The following is a 21,342-nucleotide window of genomic DNA, read 5'->3' as shown; positions in this document are numbered from 1 at the left end:
GCCTTTCCGTAGTAGTTCCGTAGTATAAATATTTTTTTTTTTTTATATTTCAGAAGAGACAATAAGACATGGGGTTCCCCACTTTCTATCGGAATTCACCTAGCAATTTATACAGAGAATATTTTTAAATACTGTTTATAATATCAAACTTCTTTTAAAACTCATTTATATAAAAAAATAACTACAATACCAAGGTACAAATGAAACAAAATCAAATTTCCATAATTCAGTTTATATCAAGAAAATGATAAATAAAACACTCTAAATTTGTTTTATAAAGAAGACACTAGACAATATATTATATTTTCTCTATATATCACTAATAAATAACTTAATGGTATCTATTCTTAGCAAACAATTGGGAGCTAATTAATATTTATCCTGATTTTTATGAAAAATAAGAAGAATATTAAGTATATACGGCGACGAAAGGCATTATTAGCCAGGAAGCTTAATCGCTTTAACTATTACAATAAGTGGCGAAGCCAGTCGTGGACAAAAAAACAAAGGCAAAAAAAAAATAATTCTAAAATTCTTTCCATTTTATAGCGCCACTGTTTTTACATTTTATATTTATGAATAGCTAAGCTTTGACTATAATACGGTGTAAGGAATGAGACATTTATTACTAAATTAGGATAAGAAGCACTACAATTTATTACCTAAACCACTTTGAGTAATATCAAGAGTTTAAGATTTAGTAAAGACGACGAAAAAAGAACACAAATTTCCAAGAAAACAAAGCCAAAGAAAAATTAATTACTACACATGCACTAGAAAAAGAAAAATCTTAAACCGCTCGATATTAAACAAATCGCATTGTACACAAAAAAACACACACTGTTATTAATTTAGAAAATACAAAACTTTACCACACAATTTAAAATTTTAACGATTTACTTGTTAAGTATTTGGATTTTTGGTGAAACGTTACCTTATAGATATTTTATTATCTAATATTCTAATTCTGCTTTATGTTAAAAAAATAATTACTTCAAAATAACGGCACATTTGCTATTTGCGCAATAAAAATTTACAAAATTCACTAATTCACTAAGCAAGAATAAATTTTGAAGCGTAATGCCAATCAGCCGCCATTTTGAATATATTTTTTGTTTCGCCGAACAGTTAGATCGTAAGTCGTTCAGCCAAAGCAATATGGAAAACTAATTCGATTATTAATAATTAATCTACATCTAAATTGCACAAATAATAAAAGAGATACACATGATTGCTTTAAACACAACTTTGATATATTACGGTGGTACATTTTATTACTACTAGTCTATCATATACAGTGTATAATAAACTCCTAAATATTATAATTTTTTATTTGTTATGCATTAGTATATTAATACACAAAAAATGATAACTACAAGTAACATATAATGTTCATCTCGAGTTAGTACTCGAGATGAACACATATCTGGCTCAATTATAGTAATTTAAATAATATTTCTTTAACATACTTATTAAGAAAACGTACAAAAATTTGGACCCACGCATCTTTGGAAACCATCCAAGATTTTCAATCCACAAAACCGCGGGTTCAAATACTGCTACCTTAAAATTTTAAATGTTTTCTTTATAAGTATTTTTCTTTCTTAAGTGTGGAATAACACTTTATTTTCGAAAAGATGTACATAGGAAAAGATATAATATATGAGTCCCTCATAAGATATAATATAAGACAAAACTTAATTTTAATACTAATGTTTGTAAAGGTATCGTTTTAGAGAGCTTACACTGTATATGGTATGAGTAAAGCAATCTGATTATTTAAGAAATGTTAAACCTAATAGTTTATTACGAACTAAAGTACATAAAATATTAATCAGCTTTAGTTATTTTTAATAAACACAAAATAACTATAAGTTATTATCATTATTATAATAATAGAACATGCTTTTATGAGATCATGTTTTCATTACTTTGTTACAATTTGCAGTCACAAGTCACGATTTGATTGGCAATTTTTTTTATATATAATATAAATATATACATATTTTTAGGACATAAATGCTAAAGGCTACTGAACTCGTTTCGAATATCATACAATAAATAAACGTTTCTCATAGCTTTTTGATTAGAAAACTAAAAGTTCATTTATTTTATTTACTGCAAAGTGCATTATTAGCATTTTTTTTATGAAAAGACAAAATCCTGCTCGGCCATGATATGACGTCATACAAGTTATAAACAAATTAACATTATCTGTTAGCAATAATAAGTACGTAGCTAAATATATAATATATATACAAATATGATACTTAAATATGTTTTAAATTTATTCTTTACTCTATAATCTTATGACATATTTTGAGAAAAAAAAGTATAAGTATTTTAAAGGCTCAACATATATAAAAAAATCCTATAACAATATATATACAAAACTAATACAGATTATATTCACATCTAATAACTCGATCATTGAGCAGCTATTTAAAGACCTTTGCATGAAAAAATTTGTTTACAATAGAAAAAAATATTAGAATTATTTAATGACTACATTTTTTGTAAATTTTAGCCGAATTTCAGAGGTAATTTATGAAATGTATATTTTTTTATATTTAGTTTACAACTATTGAAAATAAATATCATTAAACCTTTTCTTTATTTTCTTATCAATTATTTCGGGAAAAAATGCAAAATGTATCTTAGCTTAAATAATCATTTGCAATTTTCTTTGGCTAAAAACATGACATAGTGTTTAGAGTGATTATGAAAATAGCGAAATTAATATAACTACAATGACTCCCACATATAAATGCAAGTAACTAAAGCATATAATATATAATATAAATGACTCGTAAAATATACAACACATTGTATATTATATAAACAAACTAATGTACAAAGTTATCAAAATTCTTCAAATTCATAAAAATGTAAAGCAATTTTAAACAATATGCAAAAACAGATCAAAATTTACAGGGGAATAGAACTCAAAATTATATTTAAAAAAATACATATATATTTATCAAACTACATGATTTACAAATTTTTAAGATAACTTTGTACACATTAAACTAAAATTTATCAATTTTACTCTTTACAATAAATAATAATGTTGTTCATTTTACAACTCTTGAGTAATTAATGTATCATAGTATAGAAAATAAAAAGAAACGAGATTGATCAGTATGAGAGAAATATTTTTTTTAAAAGAATTGACGTTCATATATACTATGAAAAAAAAAAATATGCAGTTCAGTTCAGTTCTTAAATTAATAATAGCGTTTCGAGTGCACAAAAAAATTAATACTAAACTAAAAAAAACCTTACTAAAATGTGTATCAATCGAAAAGAAACAATTAAGATTAAAAGTTTATGAAAAACGGAAAACTTGAATGAACTAGTAATAGTCAATTTTGTTTGTCTTTTTTTTAACTATCATCTAAATATTGTAAAAAGTAAAATCGATTGAAGCTTATAAATAAAAATAAAAATGATCCCAAAGGAAAAAAATAACTATCTCAACACATTATATACAACAATAAACTAAGAAAAACAATCATCTCGAAGACATTATACATATGGTAATATGTATTACAAGAAAAAAAAATTACAAAATCCCATGTAAATTTTCTAAATCACAATTTTTTATGTTAGGAATACCAAAATCAAAAAAGTGGCAACATAATTTAACTCACAACGTCACTGTCACGTCAATTCGATTTTTTATTAAATATAACATTCTTCTTCATACACTTTATCTAAACGCGATGTTATTAGATTTAATACACTTCTCTTTTACATGTGTCTTTTGGAGAAGACATTTAAAAGTGTCTCGTCACTACCGCCTGTCACTATCGGTGATATATCCAAGTAGAGTACTACGTAGGAATGGCCTACTAATGGCCTATACACTTTATCTCAGAGCAGTGTATAAATTTAAAACACTTTTGTTTTCTTTGTGTGAAGGTGTCTTGGAGAAGACATTCCAAAAGCGGAGTGTCTCGTCACCGGCGCCGGTCACTATCGCTTCGCCGTCTGGTGATAGAGCCAAATAGAGAACTCTGTACGAATGGCCTGTTAATTTTGCCACCTGGAATATACAGGAAGTTCATTTTGTTAAATTTCAATGATTCTTAATCCTAAAGTGTTATGATTTTTAAAAATTTATTATTTTATTAAACAAGTTCAAAAAATATAACATTCTGATGTCTTAGTTGTCAACGAAATTCTATGTTAGAGGCGAAACGTGGTGCAGGAGCACAAGCGTAACTGTAAAAGCGACAGGTTTCGAATTAAATTCTCAGTCGAAATTTTTTTGTATTTCTCGCTCTCGTAACAAAAAACTCGCTGCGGTAAGTTCCATCAATCATCACGCAATGCGTCCAAAATTCAGGTGATAGTGGGGAACGGAACTGTCTTAATGGCTGGGGAACTGAACCGTCTGAAGGAGAACGGAGTGTCTCAACACTGGGTTAAACTTTCTTTTTAGGTTTTCTTAACTCTGATTATCCAGCCATGTGCCAGATGCAGTTGTAAGCTAAAAAACTCACAGTTATATCTAAAATAATATAGATACCTGTGTGAGAGAAGGATATTTCCACACTAATATTTGATTTTGTGAATAACCGTGTGTGGACACCAATTCGCTGGAGTGCTTCGACCACGCCAAGTTGCAGACTTGGGAACCTATAAAAAAATAAAATATTAAGTAAAATTTACATTTTTTTCCTAACATTAATAATTGTAATATAGTATAAAATGTCTACAATTTTGTTTATAATTTTTTATTTTTTTTATTTTTTAAAGTCAACCCTGCCATCATCACCATGTCATGCTATATGAAGCAGGATAGAACGGAAGAGCCTTTTTCGCTTAATTTCACTTTTTTTTAGTTTCACTATTAATCTCATAGAATAAAGTGTGAAACTGAAAATCACATCAAAATAATTTTATTCATAAGAAGCAACATGCTTTCTTTCTCGAGAAAAATCGGCAAGAAAATCAACAGGATTGTATATAATATAAGTTTATAACTTCCACAGCAAGAGTCGGTAGTGGAGCAGTGGCACAGCGTGCGGGTGCGAATTACTCTATGCAATGAATCTATATTTAATACTTTGATTTCCTCTGCCTCGCTCTGGTAAAAAGACAAAGTTCAGCAACTTCCACCGCTCAACACACAATATTTCGAAACGTGACCGAAACCAAAGTGTTTTCACATTAGGTTCCCTCTACCTACCCTGCAATATACACCCCCCTTAAGCTAAACAAAAACAAGTATAATAACAATAATCTCACCAGTATCAACACACTGCATAGGCTGCGACGTCAGCGTGTTCCAGAACCGTATGCACCGGTCGGCGGTACCACCACCGGAAGCCAGGAGTCCGTGCTGATGAGGTGACCAGGCTATTGCCTTCACCGCTGCCACGTGCGCTGAGTAGGTCTGGACGGGCGATGTTGAATGCTGGAAGGGAGGGATGAAATTACATTTTATTTAATAAAAAAATAAGGTGATGGTAAGTAATTACTGCCGCATTACACCAGAGGAGCTACAGGTACGTTTTCAGCCTTTGTCGACCGTGTTTATAAGAATAATAATAATAATTTTAAAAGACTAACAAAATGAATCTATAAGACGTAAAATTCTCAATACAGGTATAAAATGATTTCACAATTTTGAGCAATCTTGCTTCCGGCTTTTTATTTGAGAATATAAAAAAAATGTGATAAACTCATTCAAATGAGTAATTATATACATTAACTACTAATTACAATGACTCAATTCGTATTTCCAAATTATAAATAATAAAAAAAACCAATATATGAGACCATGCCACCGGCCAGATAGAGAGAGAGAGGTCAAGCACAGGGGCATAAGCGTGCCGATGTAAATACGACAGGTTGTGGGTTCGATTGCCCGTAGAGGGAATTTTTTTTCATTCCACTCAACACCCAATGCTTCCGGAATTCGGCGGAAAATAGGTAACGGAAGTGTCTCAATTAGAACAGAGGTTAACACTAGGTTCCCAGATTCCCTCTGCCTACCATGTGTCCCGTCACCGATGTATCCCTTCGCTATTGAAGCTAAAAAAAACTAACATATGATCTTCGACGATACTCGTCACTGGTAAGACAACATTTTACGAGTATACACATGTCAAACATATTTAATTGTTATCTTTACATAATATATAGTAATTACATTTATGGGTTTACAAATGTTTTCAAATTACCTATTTTAATAGAATGTTACTAATAATATTAATAATTTTCTCATATTTGGTAAATGAGTCACAAATATGAAAATATTTATTAAAATATTAATATCGACCTGATATGTGATTTTTTTTTTTTTTTTTATATGGAATAGGCTTGCGTTTGACCGCATCAAGTCTGGTGAACGTTGATGCGTGATTTATCCGTTTATCCATTTAGAGACAGTGTCAGTGTCTTTATCTAATCAGAGACATCTTAATTTTAAAGGTATATAAGGGTATATTTATGTACCCTTAAATTTAACGACGACGTGGTCGTCTAAAAAAATATACTTTGTATTTATATTATTTTGTTATAAAAGTTGAAGAACAGAGTGTCTAAACACTAGGTTCTCACTGCCAACTTAGTATGTATGTAATATTGCGTGACGTTTAAATTGTTACACGTTTTGTAAAAAAAAACTATTTTTTTATCCAAATTATGAAATAATTAAAAATGAGACAATATCTGTTATTTACACTGTGTTTACTATAACAAAAACATAATAGGGAAATATGAGGTTAAATACATTTTTTTTAATATAATAAAACGAATGACCACAAACTTTTATCTATACACCGCAAAGTGTCTGTCTTACGCTTTATTTAGAACTATTTACAGGATATCCTCATATAAATAATATCCAATATGGTTATCTTTACCCATTTTCCTCTTTTTAGATAAGTTCAATAATTAAATTTGTGAAAAATTACTTTCAAAAAGTCGTATTCTCGATCGTGCATTACGACCAAGGAAAAGAATTTGTAATTACCTAAAAAAGATATTTAAGTTATTTTTTCTTTCTTTTATATATCACAAAAAATTGTACAGCTAACGGCGATGTCGTTTAGGAAATTATTTTATATTTTTTGTGTAAATATAAATACATATAATTGAAATTCCTAAAGCGAGGAAAATCGATACTTTTCCTTATAAATATTAATGCATAAAATATAATGTTTTCTTGCGAACATAATATCGTCATGGTTACTAAGAAACGAGTCACTGCGAATAATTTAGTTATTGCATAATAGAAGTAGTATGGAGCGTAAATCTGTATTAATATGATAAAATTGAAGAGTTTGTTTGATTTAACGTGGGTTCGATTCCCACCCGAAGGAATGAAGTACTGAAAACTACTGTACTTGAAAAGAACACTATTGTCTATTTTAAATTTTATCGTCTATTTTAAATATTGTCTATTTTTAATTTTAAATTTGCAACTAATATTAAAATACGTAAAAAATAAAAAAAACTACTTACATTAGACCATACAAAAAGTTTGTTATCATTGCCACCAGACGCTAGTGACTGACCGTCGGGCGACCACTTCAAGCCACACACTTCTTGCCTGTGTCCTTGTAATATCCGGGACGATTGGGATGCTGAAAGAAAAAATATTCTTTATTATCTATGTTAAAAAACTGAGGAGTATGGGTGAACGCGCTAGGCTCAGGAACTTTTATTGAATAGTCCATTTACCGAAGGCTATAGCTATTTTATATAAAATGGACCCACCATTTTCAAAGTAATTTCCAATCAAAACAAATTAAGTATTAGAAAATATTTGCTTATACTAAATTATCATTTGATCGCAGGTCATGTCGAATGGTAAAATGACTTCTGCATTGAGGCCGTCATGGTGGAGTAGGGCAGCTGACTGTTAATGCGTTGGTACGTTGTGGGTACGATCTCTAAGAAGGGGAATAATTATAATTAAATTTATTTTTCGCAAATCAACTAAAGGAAATTGGGCTTAGCTTGGAGAAAGATGCATCTTATCATTTTATTCTATCTGCCTTTCCTATACAATACGAAAGATAAATAAATATACACTCACGTGGTGTCCGGGTATCTCTTTGTCTAATATGTCTGTCTCTGGAACCTGAGCTCAGTATGTCGCCATTCCACGCCAGGGCACCCACGCGAGCTATGTGCCCTTGCAATTTTGTAACCTGTGATTATAAAATATATTATTATTATTATTATAAAAACTTTAAATAAATTCTAAATCTTTGAACATTCTTATCAATATCCAAATCTTTAATATAAGCTTAAATATAAAAATACTAAAAAAAAAATACTATGAAATCAAATAAAAAATATATATGTACAAAAAAAATCGTTACTTGTTTTTAGATATAAAAATAATTCAGCTATCAAATTAGTGATTAATTCGGTATAAAAATTACCGGGGAACCAAAGTGTCTGACTGGAGAACGGAATGTCTTAACACAAAGTTCCCAGGTTCCCTCTGCCTACTCTACTATGTGCGGGATACAGCGTGAAATTATAAAAAGAAATCTAACCTCCTTATTCTCAGTGACATCCCAAACGCTAATATGACCCTTCTGGGTACCAACGGCGACCAGGTGACCCCTCTCGCTCCACGCCACTGACGTAACCGCGTTACCTTCTGAAGACAAATCGCATAGGCGTGTTACCTGAAAAAAACATTAAATAATATTATTAATAAGAAAAACTTCTATATAAAAGACGAAAATAAAAACGATAATTCTTGTTTTTTTTACAATATTCTTTATGTAAAAACTACCTTTTAAACTAGAAAATTAGTATATTAGGTATAACGCATATTTTACAAAATATACGTATAAGATTCGTATTATGAATGTTTTTTTTATTATAACTCTTAGTATTTACGTGCAAAAACACTAATAAAAAAACTGAGTTCAAAACCACAGGTATATAAGAACTTGTGCACAAACTTAAGCAAAATCTAAAAAGTGCGAAAGATTATTTTAATTAAATCAAAGTTAAAATAAAATTAAAGAATTTAAAATCCGTTATTTTTAGATTCAAGTGCCAACTAACAAAATTTACATTAATAGAGATATAACGCTATAAGCATTGCAGGTGGCAGAAGTAGTTGACGCAATTACTTTTTTAACTTCCGCCCAATTTTCGAGACATAAATAGCGGAACTAAACTCGGCGCTATACCTTGTTACTAGAGCAACGAAACGAAAATAGTTAATTACCTCTGGTGGGACTCGAACCCATAACCTTTGCGTTTACAGTCGAGAGTACCAGATGCCAAAACAATGAACAAAACCAAATTATTTTTACACATTTTTCTTTTTCTTCTTAAAAAAATCCTCGATTTATCAATAGTTAAGAGTAAATTTAAGGTAAAAGAAAAAAAACTTTTTTTATCATTTGACAAACATTGACCCCGTAATTTGCGTAATCTGTTCAATTTAAGCTTTCTGGCTTTTATCTTTACCCCTGATAGTGCATATCTGTTACAATCAGTATAATTTAAAAGGAAAAAAACGTTTGGCATTATACTGTGAAATATTTTTTTAACTGTATATTTTCATTTCTTCGCTCTGGTGTCGAGGTAAAGTGCGGCGTTAAGTTCCGCCACTCAACACGCAATGCCTCCAGAATTCGACGGAAAGTGGGGAACAGAATGTCTAACACTAGGTTGCCTTTGCCCATCCTGCTGGGTGCGGGATACAGCGTGAAGTTGACTTTATTTTTTCATTTCACTGTGCGGCGTTGCGCAAAAAAACCCAAAACCAATAAAAAACAGTATAACATTTACATTAAAGTAAATATAAAAAAGTGTATATTTACTTTAACAACTTAAAAATAATTACAACAATTTTGAAGTGTAAGGAAATTACGTTTCTACAATTTGAGCAAAAACTGGACGCGACGCGAGCCAATAATTTAATATTTTTTTATGTATATGTATTTATAATTTCATACTTTTTGCACTTAGAAACAAGAATATAAAATGGTTGATTGACGTTATAAAATTGAAATTTTGTCGATAAAATCGTTAGATAAAATCTCTTTCCCCGAACACTAATTACGATAGTTAAAATTTATTTTCAAAGCCGTCTCCGCAGTCTGAGTGAGCGCGACGGTTGTGGGTTCAATCCCGATCAGTCTAACAAGCCTCGCTCTGGTAACAAAATGAAGCGTGGCGTTAAATTCCGCGACGCAACCCGCAATATCACGAAAATTCGGCGCTTCGTGGGTAAAGGAAGTTCCCTCTAGGTTCCCTCTGCTTACCTTGCGGGATGCAGCATATAACTATACAAAAAAAATCAATATTTTTTATATCATTATTAATCTAATGCTTCGTATTCGCAATCCATACTGCAAGCGTGTTATCAGGGCTAGTATTATTAGTACGAACGTACTAGAGGGTCATCGTCCCGAGTACTCCGCCGATCTAGAACCCGTCTACCCCCGCGAACGCGTCACGCCCACAAAACTTGGCTACTGTGCTGGGATTGGAGTACTATTTTTAATTATGCTGCTAGATATATAGGTATATATTATGTTAGAGTGTGTGGGTTCGATTCCCATTCGGGGGAAAACATTAGCGAGTAGCTGTATCTTTCGAGCCTTCCAATCCTTTATTTTGACTTTGAAATAATTTTTAAATTTTCCCTTTTATACCGATTTAGATATTACCTGTCTATATATATCTAAATAAAAAAATCCGCAAAGAATTTGCGAATTTTGAGAATTTTGCGGATTTAAGGAGCTGATTTCCAGATAGGTACATATTTCAAACGCGACTTCGCTCGCTTAAATTCTATGTAAAATTTCGTTTAGTAAGTAGCCTTTTCTCGAAAGTGGAACAAACATATCTATCCCCACACACTTTCACAATTATAATATTTTTATTATAAAGAGTACTAATCTATATATATAAAAGGACTTGTCCTCACTGACTGAGGTAAGACGCACGCACAGCCGTAACCCCTAATGGTAGAAACGTGAAATTTGGACAAATCTTTACTTTCGTAATCTGGACATCCACTAAGAAGGGATTTTGAAAAATTTTAACCCTAAAGGGGTGATATAGGGGTTGAAAGTTTGTATGGAAAAAAAATTAAATCGCCACCGATTTTTATTTAAAAATATTTCATTGAACACATGTTTTGTGGTTTATTAGAATTCACCCCTAAATACGCAAGCGAAGCTGCGCGCGTCCGCTAGTTTACCAATGTATATTACTATTAGAACCATATTAAAACCAAATTGTACGTAACTAGTCTATAGTTAGATAAATATTTAAGTTACAAGTCCAACCTTTCAATAAGGACGTAGACCTTTGGCTTTTAAAAGAAACAATTCTCAATGCGTTTGAATAATGTCGAGGGAATCCGGAAACGTGAATAATATGGCAATTGAATAGTATTGTTATTAAATTGTGCAATAATAAAATGGCTCTTTTATCATTTAGAATCAACAAAAAATTAAAGTTAAAAAAAACTAGGTTTAACTTTGCATAATATTGATTAAGTTTCGTTTAATTGGGGAGAGGATTTTCGTATCACTAGGTACCTAGGTTCCCTCTGTCTACCTTGCTATTTGAAGGTAAGAAGGAAGTAATTTTTTTTAGCCACACGCGGTATTCTTTATGTAGCAGGCGAAGGGAACCTAGTTTCGCGTTGATGTAATCTATATATATAAAATAGAAAGGTCACTCACTCATCACGAAATCACAGGAACTACAAGTGCTAGGAATCTCAAATTTTGCATAGGAGTTACTTATAGGACGTAGGTGCTCGCTAAGACGGGAATTTGCAATATTCGACTTCTAAGGGGTTATTTTTGGGGTTGAAAATTTGTACGAAACTTGTAAGTTACTACAAATGCTAGGAGTCTCAAATTTTGCATAGACGTCACTAGGACGTAGTCATGGAGACAGAAATTATTAATAACATAGTTCACGCGGGTGAAACCGCGAGCGGGCCGCTAGTATTACATATAGACTACGTACCTAACAAAAAAGGTGAAATTTTGATAAGCCCAAAACAGTTAGCTTCTACTTCTTCTACTAACGCAAAAACACAAGTAATAAAAAAATCTTAAGACTGAAAAAACCCGATTGCAATTTACACCAACTTTTACATCCGGGACGAGACGTGAGACATAAAGTATAAAAATTCATCAAAACCCATACAATAAAAATACAAAAATTGGACATTTATATAGGTGTAATTATAAAATTAACTTAGCATTCGTATAGCAATACCAAACGTCTAATACTGGTTTAATGGTGAACAAAAAAAAACCGTCTACATAATTGAACTGGAACCTGCACCGGTAATGCAATGGCAGAATCTATCTTGTTTTTTGGGTTCTCTATGGCTAATAGTAAAATAGTGATATACGTATATTTGGACGATACGATTTTATCATTTTAATTTTATTTTATTTTACACCAACACGGTGTAAATGGTGATAATGGTTGTGGGTTCGATTCCCACTCGAGAAATCAAATATTTAATATTTTCATGAAAAATGAAATTGCTTAATTTCACCTATTTCATAAGTAGATAAATTGTCAAAACCATCGATTGCTGGCCTGGTGATGGTGCCCGAAGGCGCGAGACTAAACCTTCGAGCTTGCCTTTTAATATAATAAAGAAAATCTTATTATATGATAAGTATACTAAATTTTCTTATACGTGTAATCAAAGAGATTACCATAGTCATAAATCAAAATTAGATTAGCGTCACGCTGTATCCCGCACACAGCAGGGTAGACAGAGGGAACCAAGGGTTGAGACACTCCGTCTCCCTCTGCTAAATATATTTGATTCGTGTCAAGTTACAAATTCAATGAGTCATATTTTATAAATACAAAGAATGGATGAATCCATTAATTTGGCTACCGGATGAATATAATTATTATTGGTCTGGTGGCTTTCCGTTTTTACTGCACAGGTAATAATAGATGAAAAACAATATAATAACTGAGACAGTTATTAAAATTATATTAAAAAAAACTAAATATAATAACTAAGATTAAAATAAAAAACCGAATAATTACCGATATTCGGAAGCTATTCAAGCATTCGGTAGCTAAAATACATAATAATGAATAGGTAATTTTATAGATAGAATTTAATAAAATAAAAGGAATCGGATAACACTATCAATTGAAAAAAATATAAAAAAACGAACTAGACAGAAGATTCTGGACAGATGAAGATAATTTTTCCTTCAGATGAATAATTAAAGTTGAGTTTCGCTATTCTAGACGCAATACCTCCAGAGTTCGGCGGAAAATGGAGAAAGGAAGTGTCTCAATAGAAACACAATGTTTTAGGTTCCCTCTGCAGTGCTGCGTACTTTACTTACTTTATAAAAAAATATTAAACTACACTGAAAGACTGAAGCAACTAAAAACAACATCGACTCTACAATTTAAGTATTATCGATATACCACTAAAATATATATAGAATAAAGAAAATAATCTAAAAATCACTACCACCACTACTTATTATACAATATATACAGTGATCTCATTCTGCCAAACAAATACAAAAGAAAAGTATATAAATATAAAACACGCGGCGCTACCCGCGGACCGCGTGTTTATTTCTATCACGTTTACGCTTCACGTAATCCATCTTAATAAGATGCAATGGACTAGCACTAGACGAATTCACATATTATAATATCGCGTATAGAAACTGGTTTATTTTTTTTTTCAGCTTGTATCCCGCATGCAATAGGATAGGCAGTGGAAACCTAGTGGTATGACACTCCGTTTATTCCGTGCCATACATTCTGAGACTTCCGAGTAACAGAACTCGAGTGTGAACTCAAGTCTTCCCCGAATGGGAATCAAATCCAAAAGTAACTATAAAAATATGTAACACGCGGCGCTATCCGAACCGCGTGTTTATTTCTATCACGCTTGCGCTTCACGCAATCCGTCTAAACAAGATGCAATGAGCTAGACGAATTTTATGGCGTGTGCAGAAACAGGTTTATCAATTTAAATAATTTCGTGTCATTTTCGTGACAGTAATGTTTCATGTTATGTTCGTTTATAAATAATGATAAATATTATATATTTTATTATTATCGATCAGAAAGCGTGAACATAATGTTATAAAAATAAAAAAAACACTGTTATATTTTAGTTTATGTCTGAGAAAAAAACATATTTTATTTTTTAAAGACTATCAACCTGACAATTTATTTTGGAGGAAACGTTAGAGTATCTGGGGAAACTCGAACTTTTCCTTTAAAAGTGGGGAGCGGAGTAATATGTCACTAAACTATTTTTCTCACTAAACTATATATTTATTTTTCTAGAAAATATATCTATTGTAACATACTGGAGCTTACTTTTGTTATGTCTATTGAAAAGTAAAGAAAAAATAATAAACAAAAACATTGCATAATTTTGTTTCATAATAAAAATAATTCTGACAGAGTTTATAGATATAGATAATACACGAAGTTTCCGACAACAATGACAACGACCCATCAACTTAGTTCAGTTTTTTATGTCGCGCTAAGAACGCGAAGGTCGCGGGTTCGATCCCCTCGTGGGCCAATGACATTTTAGATTGCACATTATTATTTAGGTATAACATATATTTGCATTAGGTCTGTTATTTTGCATAAAAACCGGTCAAGTGTGAGTCGGACTCGCCTACAGAGGGTTCCTTGTATCCGCCAAATTTCATTACTTGTATCTTTTGATTGCCTCAACTTAGAAGCTAATTTTTTCGTGCTCCAAGAACTGTAGACATTGATGTTATATTTAACTTGAAATACCTCCACGTGATCTTTAAATAAATGACTTTCACAGACAGACAGACAGTCATAGAGGCAGACGGACAATAAAATTATTTTATAAACGTTCCGTCTTTACCTTTTGAGGTACGGAACCCTAAAAATACGAAAAATAATAAATATGAAGTTGTATTTTTTGTGTGATTTCCGTTCTTTTTCGAATCGTATTATAACGAAGATATTTAACAGATATCGCGGCCGATAAATAGTCGTTTAATATATTTTATGACGCGAGGTGTTTTTGGTCAGTGTTAAAGCTCAAATATAAATAGGGCAAAAAAAAACTTGCTTAGGAATTGCTTAGACATTTGAATAAAACATTGCAGATTTTTATACGAGTTAGTGGAACTTGCTTAAATAAAATGCAAGTAGAGGCATTTCTTGGACCTTCAAGAATAATTTAACCTGTTCTATATGTAAAATGTAACAAGAAAAGGCGTAATGGTAACACTAGAAGCTGTAACTTAGTCCATTCCCAGAATTATAGAATAATAAAATTTGTAAGTATGTACCTGTAAACTATCGGTTTCTGAGGACATTTAGTTCAGACTTTAGCTATAACGCATAGAAAAAAATAATCCACTTCCAGCTTCCCTTCATTTTCTTAAATAATACAGAATAATTTTCATGCAATACCTAATATAAAAGTAAAAGTAGCAAAACCCCAATGTATTTGTATCTCACCTGGCTGGTGCAAGCACTCCATAAATATACACAACTCCCAAGACCGACGCTGAGGACGTTCTGGGCAGACCAGTCCACTAGATTTAGATAGAAGTCGTCTTGTAGCTCTGGGGCGTCTAGCACCTAGAATATTCAATAGAATTCATGTAAATTGTAATAAAAACAATAAATTTATTTCAAAAAATTATAAGGTAGAAATTATGGCAAGGTTTATTATAGTGTATCGCAAGGTAGTCTTTTTAGCCAGTTCTATATAAAAAATATCTTAATATGACAATAAGAATAATCTGCAATTATTCATATTTATGATAACATCTTACAGAGTTCAGAATCAGTAAAAATAAAACCACAAGTTGATTTTTAGAATAACTCAGTATAGTAATATTAGACTAATGCAGATATTATAAAGTTTACTTATAGCAACACAGATAGTAATTGAAAATAAAGCATAATTCAATATATGAATATTCACCTTGAAAGGAATCCTAGAAATTTTCCTCGTCGCCTTGCGCGGGGACCGCAGTAGCTTCTGTGATTTTGCTGATACTGGTGATAAGCTGTACGGTGACGGATCTATATTTTCCTGTAACAAGAAAAACACTATTTTTAATATGTATTTTTAACAGACTTAGACCAGTATTCTTTTTAGAACTCCATAGCGCATTAGTAATATTCGCACATTTAACTTAAACTAATTGTCGTTAAAGTATTAGATCCACACATTGTACGAACTATCATAATTAGGGTTTTCCACATAATAGTCCATACGTTTATAGGATAGGATTTTACACATAATCCATACGTTTAAAAGGATAAGGTCACACGTAAAAACAACGCTTAATAACCTCTAGAATTCGCGACCGTAAACATATATGCATACAAATATACATTTTACATCCCATCAAGTTAGTATCATATCAATAAAATGCACCAAAACAAGTAAATTGTATAGAAAAAAAAACATCAACTAATAAACATGACAAAATGAACACCTAATTCAATATTTCAAAGTCGAATGATGAAAATATCGAATCTTTTATTGTTTTAGGGTTGGCTTTTATTACGACAATAGGTTTTTCAACTTGGATTTGAGCGATAAATAAAAATATTTCTAATATTATAACAAGTATTAAATGTTCATCCAAAAATATAGCCAATTATAGCTGCAACAACGTAATAAATGTAATAAAATCGATTATTTCTAACATATTTGATATAAATATTAAATTACATTAAAAAGACCGGAATATTAACAAGTATTTTATTACTATACCTATACTAAAATATATTGGTCGTACAGATAAAGCTGAGACCAAACTGCATATAGCTCTTAAAGACATGTTGTTTGTTATTCAATCAACATTCGACAACTTGAGAGCTAATAAAATAAATGGACAAGGAAATAAATTAAATTTAATCGAAATCCTTTAACTACTTAACAGATCTTCTAAAGAAGTATTTCTAAGTGTGCGTGCAAAAAAATAATAAAAATAAAGTTTATTACTGTGGAAGGGGGGGAAAAAATCGAAACGGTCGAAAGTTCGACATTCTCATTATGGCCGATAGAAAAACTAATCAAGATACGATGACGAGAATAATAGAGTTAGATTTCTGTCTAAATTGACTTCGCAGCTACTAACAAACAATAGAATATTGGTCAAGTCGACGAATCGTAGATACCAGAAATGGCGCAGGGGCACAAGCGTACGACTATAAACGTGGCAGGTAGCGGGTTCGATTCCTACTTGAAAAAAATAAACATTTGATATTTTTGCGCGGCGTTGATTTACGCCAGTCAATACACAATACACCCAGAATTCGGCTGAAATTGAAAAATGGAAATGTGTTAATGAAAATAGAATCTTAAAACTAGGTACCCAGATTCCCTCTGCTCCCGCTATGTGCGGGATAAAGCGTGAAGCTTACAAAACGAATCGTGATTGGGCCTCACAAAAAAAAACGAAGATCTACAAGAGGCGTTAGAAACCGGTGTTAAAATAACAAATGGTGATGCACTCATTAGACTGGTGGCAATAAAAAAGACAAATGCTCAAGTTGCGAAACAGAAAACACTGATGCGGCAAAAACCACTGACAAATTGAATCAACTAATTTCAACGCGGTAAACGAATGGAAGTAGGTAGGTACCTCCACCGCCTATAAAAAAAACACATAACAACAGTGTAGAGACTTCATTAGAGTTACGAAATTTTAACTTAAGTGTTGCTATTAGCGGCGTAGAACGGTAAAGTAAGTGTTGGTATCTACATCTATACTAATATAATAAAGCGGAAGAGTTTGTTTGTTTGTTTGTTTGTTTGAACGCTAAGATCTCTGGATCTACTGGATCGATTTACTTTGTTTTTGTTTTGTATGAAAGCTGCATTCTTCAGAAGTGCTATAGGCTATATAATATTACATTACACATATGTACTAATATATTTTAAAGTATTTTCTAATTTGACATGCAATTTATTCTGCCATGTTAATAACAAACGTCGCGTCGCTACGCAACCGTTACCGCGACATTTTGACATCCATCCTTATGAAAATAAATATAATAGTCACTTTTAGCATTGCATCTAGATAGAAATTATAGTTTGCTGTATAACATTCTAATAAATAATTAAGGAGATGTCACTGATTCGAAATGACCTAGCCTTCGGGCGGCATAGTATGAGTATGACCGACGCGAAAATATGCTTATAGTTCAAGCAGGCGTAGCCGCGTCCGGGTCCACTAGTTAAATAATATGATGTATGTATAAGGTAGCACTAATGGGCTTTTCGTTGATGAGGCCGTCGTGATGCAGAGACAGAAGCTTGTGATTGTAAATGCGAAGGCTGTGGATTCGATTCCCACTAGGGAGAATGTAATATTTAATATTTTTATTTACTCGCTCTGATAACTAGGCAAAATACGGGTTAAGTTCCTTTACTTAACACGCTTTAATAAATGTCTTAATGGGAAAGGAGTATCTTAAATCTTCGTTCCCAGATTCCTTACAGGATACAGCGTAAAAAAAGGAACGTAACCTATTTATCTCATAAATTGTATACATTAGTTAAAAATTTGAGTTCAGTTCATAACCTTTTTTCCATGCAAGAGTAAATGTAATTAAATATTGTTTTAGGCAACACAAAAACTATAAAATCTACATGATACAATATAAAAAAAAAACAGTAAAAAATATTAAAATATCACTATAATTCGAATGCTCAAAACTACCTAAAACTATAATATACGAAACTATGTTAATTAACATTAATTAACGCATATAAGAGAAAACTTTAAAAAAACAATAGCAGAATTGGCTAGCGACCTCCTGAAGCGCAACGAGAGTCCTTGGAGGGTTCGCCTACCCGCAGCCTTTTGTACAACACTACAAGGTAAAAAAAAAACACTGAAAAAAAAACTCTAACGTAACAAAATCAACTCCTCACATTTGATAGCGTCTCGATTTGTCAGCGATTTTTTTACTTGCAGATTTCAATTTATCATTTTAACTACCATACATTTTCTATATCGAGGCCGTCGGCGCAGGCGCACACGCGTGTTACTGTAACGCAATGGTTATGGGTTCAATCTCCACTCGAGGAAATGAATTATTATTTATGAAAATTTAGCAGAAAGTGGGTAATGGAGTATCTTAACACTAGGTTCCCTCTGTCTACCCTGAGAAAAAGAATCTATATTGATTTTCCAATTACGTAAAAACCTTTCTATATAAATGATGGTATATAGTTATACCATAGTAAAACACCTACTTTACAAAATAATACCATAATAAAGACACATTTTACCCTATATTAGACATGATAAATGTCATAATATTATAAGTAAAACATAACATTTTTAATGTCTGACATAGCACTAACAATGGTAATAAAATTCCGTATAAACTGACTGCAAAAACTGCACAATTCGCGTAAACTCACGGCAATAATCACGACCGTGAACCCGGGTTTATTGTGCCTTTTCAACAATCTAGATGGTTCATAAACCATCGCAAATTTCGTGGGATTGAACGTAGGATGATGTTTTAAGAGAATAATAATTTCGACTTTTGTATAGAATTTAATAACGTAGGTAGGTGGTTTAGGTGTATCTTCGGACTAAGAAACTTGAATCTTAGGATATATCGCGATGAACGAATATAGACATACTTTATATATATTCTGTAACACCCACTTCAAGCAAAACATAAGAAAATTGTACGTAAACATGGACGTTGAGAGCACGCACAATAAATATTATTGATAAAAGAAGCAGTTTGCACGCTATACTACAAGATTTGTTTTTCTTTTTCAGCTTTATTCTGTATCTCGTATGAGGCAAGGTAGACTGAGGGGAACCTAGTATTAAGATACTCCGTAGCCTACTTTCTCCGTAACAGAATTCTGAAGGCATTGCGTGTTGAGTGGCGGAACTGAACGCCGCGCATTTCACACCAGAATAAAAAAATGAAAATCGAGTGGGAATCGAACTCACAACCTCTCGCTTTCACTTCTACCTACTCTTCGTACCCGTGCACCAAAACTATCCTCCACATGATAAAACAACCTAACCCGTTAAACCTACCCAAATATCAAAAAAAATCCAAACTAGACTTTTGGGATTCCGTTCATAGTAAATGAATGAACCGTTAACGGTACCAGTAAAACAAGATGGAAAGTGCATTCAGTTTCTGCATGATGATTAACTCACAACAGCCACTTAAGGATATATTGACTTAGTAGCCGCCCCGCCCCCGAGTGGCCGTCGACATGGTGGCCTTGGTATGGATAAAAACAAATGCATAATATTGTATTACGTAAGCCGAAAATTGCCTGAAGGATGTTGCAACTGGTTTTAGAAATGGGTATGTAACTTGGTCGGTTGAGACCTGTCGTTGAGCAGGGGCACGGAGTGCGAATGTAAACGTGTGGGTTTGATTATCACTCGAGGAAACGGAATATTTAATATTAACATTTCTCCGCTCTGGTGTCAAGGCAAAGCGCGGCGTTGAGCTCCACCACTCAACACGCAATGCCTCCAGAATTCGGCGGAAAATGGGGGACGAAGCATCTTAACACTGGCTTCCCTCTGCCTTCTCTGCTGTGTGCGGGATACAGCGTGAAGCTAAAAAAACATTTAACTGAGATCAGCGGAATAAAAAATTCAGAGATTCGATTTACCATAGTAGTTTTTATAGTTATGTCGCTTACTATAAAAAAAAAGTCTCCAGCTCAAGCGATGATATCTTGGAGGAGACACGTGAAATTCAACTTCAATTCTGTAATTGGGCACGGAGATTTGTTGATACAAAATCCTTTGATATATTAGAATATTAAACGTAACGCGACTAACAGTCTACGTAAGCATTAAAATATCATTTATCTAATATATCAAAGTGCGACCACACTAAGCCGGATTATAAAGGCTGACCAGTGACCACGGCAAAAGTTTGAGAACTCCAACAATTTCATATACTAATGCTATTTTGATTGGACAAATTAGTTTTTGAAGCAACAAAAAAACATCATCATCTAAACGTTCAAAGAATATGAATAATATAATAATCCGAAATCACGTCATATAGCAATAAAAATAAATGTGCAACTTTGCTAACACCTACATAGTTTTAAAACAAAAAGACTATGAATTAAAATGAATAATTCTAATGTGTAACTTAATATTGATATGGACCGTTTATTTTGAAAGCGGTGTAAGTTCATTTTCTTTTGTTTCGAGAAAATTAAAGGTTAGTATGTCGATGATTATGCAATTTCATTTACCGACCGATTTTAAGTTGTTCAAAATATGGGCTTTTTTTGAGAAATTAAACACGGACTAGTTATATATAAAAAAATTA

General features: G+C 32.1%; 1 protein-coding gene across 1 annotated transcript in view; it reads right to left on the bottom strand.

Annotated features, from left to right (window-relative positions):
- Nucleotides 1-211: 211 nt before the first annotated feature.
- Nucleotides 212-21,342, bottom strand: part of fzr (fizzy and cell division cycle 20 related) — a 59,189-nt gene continuing 38,058 nt past the window's right edge. Inside the window, exons 3-10 of the mRNA XM_085192760.1 lie at nt 15,962-16,072; nt 15,490-15,612; nt 8,526-8,660; nt 8,057-8,171; nt 7,480-7,601; nt 5,257-5,425; nt 4,535-4,644; nt 212-4,048 (exon numbers count right to left, since the gene is read on the bottom strand). Of these exons, the coding sequence (XP_085048886.1) occupies nt 3,872-4,048; nt 4,535-4,644; nt 5,257-5,425; nt 7,480-7,601; nt 8,057-8,171; nt 8,526-8,660; nt 15,490-15,612; nt 15,962-16,072 (1,062 nt within the window). The 3' untranslated portion in view covers nt 212-3,871. The remainder of the gene's footprint in view (nt 4,049-4,534; nt 4,645-5,256; nt 5,426-7,479; nt 7,602-8,056; nt 8,172-8,525; nt 8,661-15,489; nt 15,613-15,961; nt 16,073-21,342) is intronic.

Source organism: Heliconius melpomene, chromosome 11 (assembly GCF_056956725.1).
Source record: "Heliconius melpomene rosina isolate 202511_hmr_F chromosome 11, ASM5695672v1, whole genome shotgun sequence".
Classification (NCBI taxonomy): Eukaryota; Metazoa; Arthropoda; class Insecta; order Lepidoptera; family Nymphalidae; genus Heliconius; species Heliconius melpomene.
The sequence above is the reverse complement of the archived record's forward strand: the minus strand, read 5'-3'. Positions and strand labels throughout refer to the sequence as shown.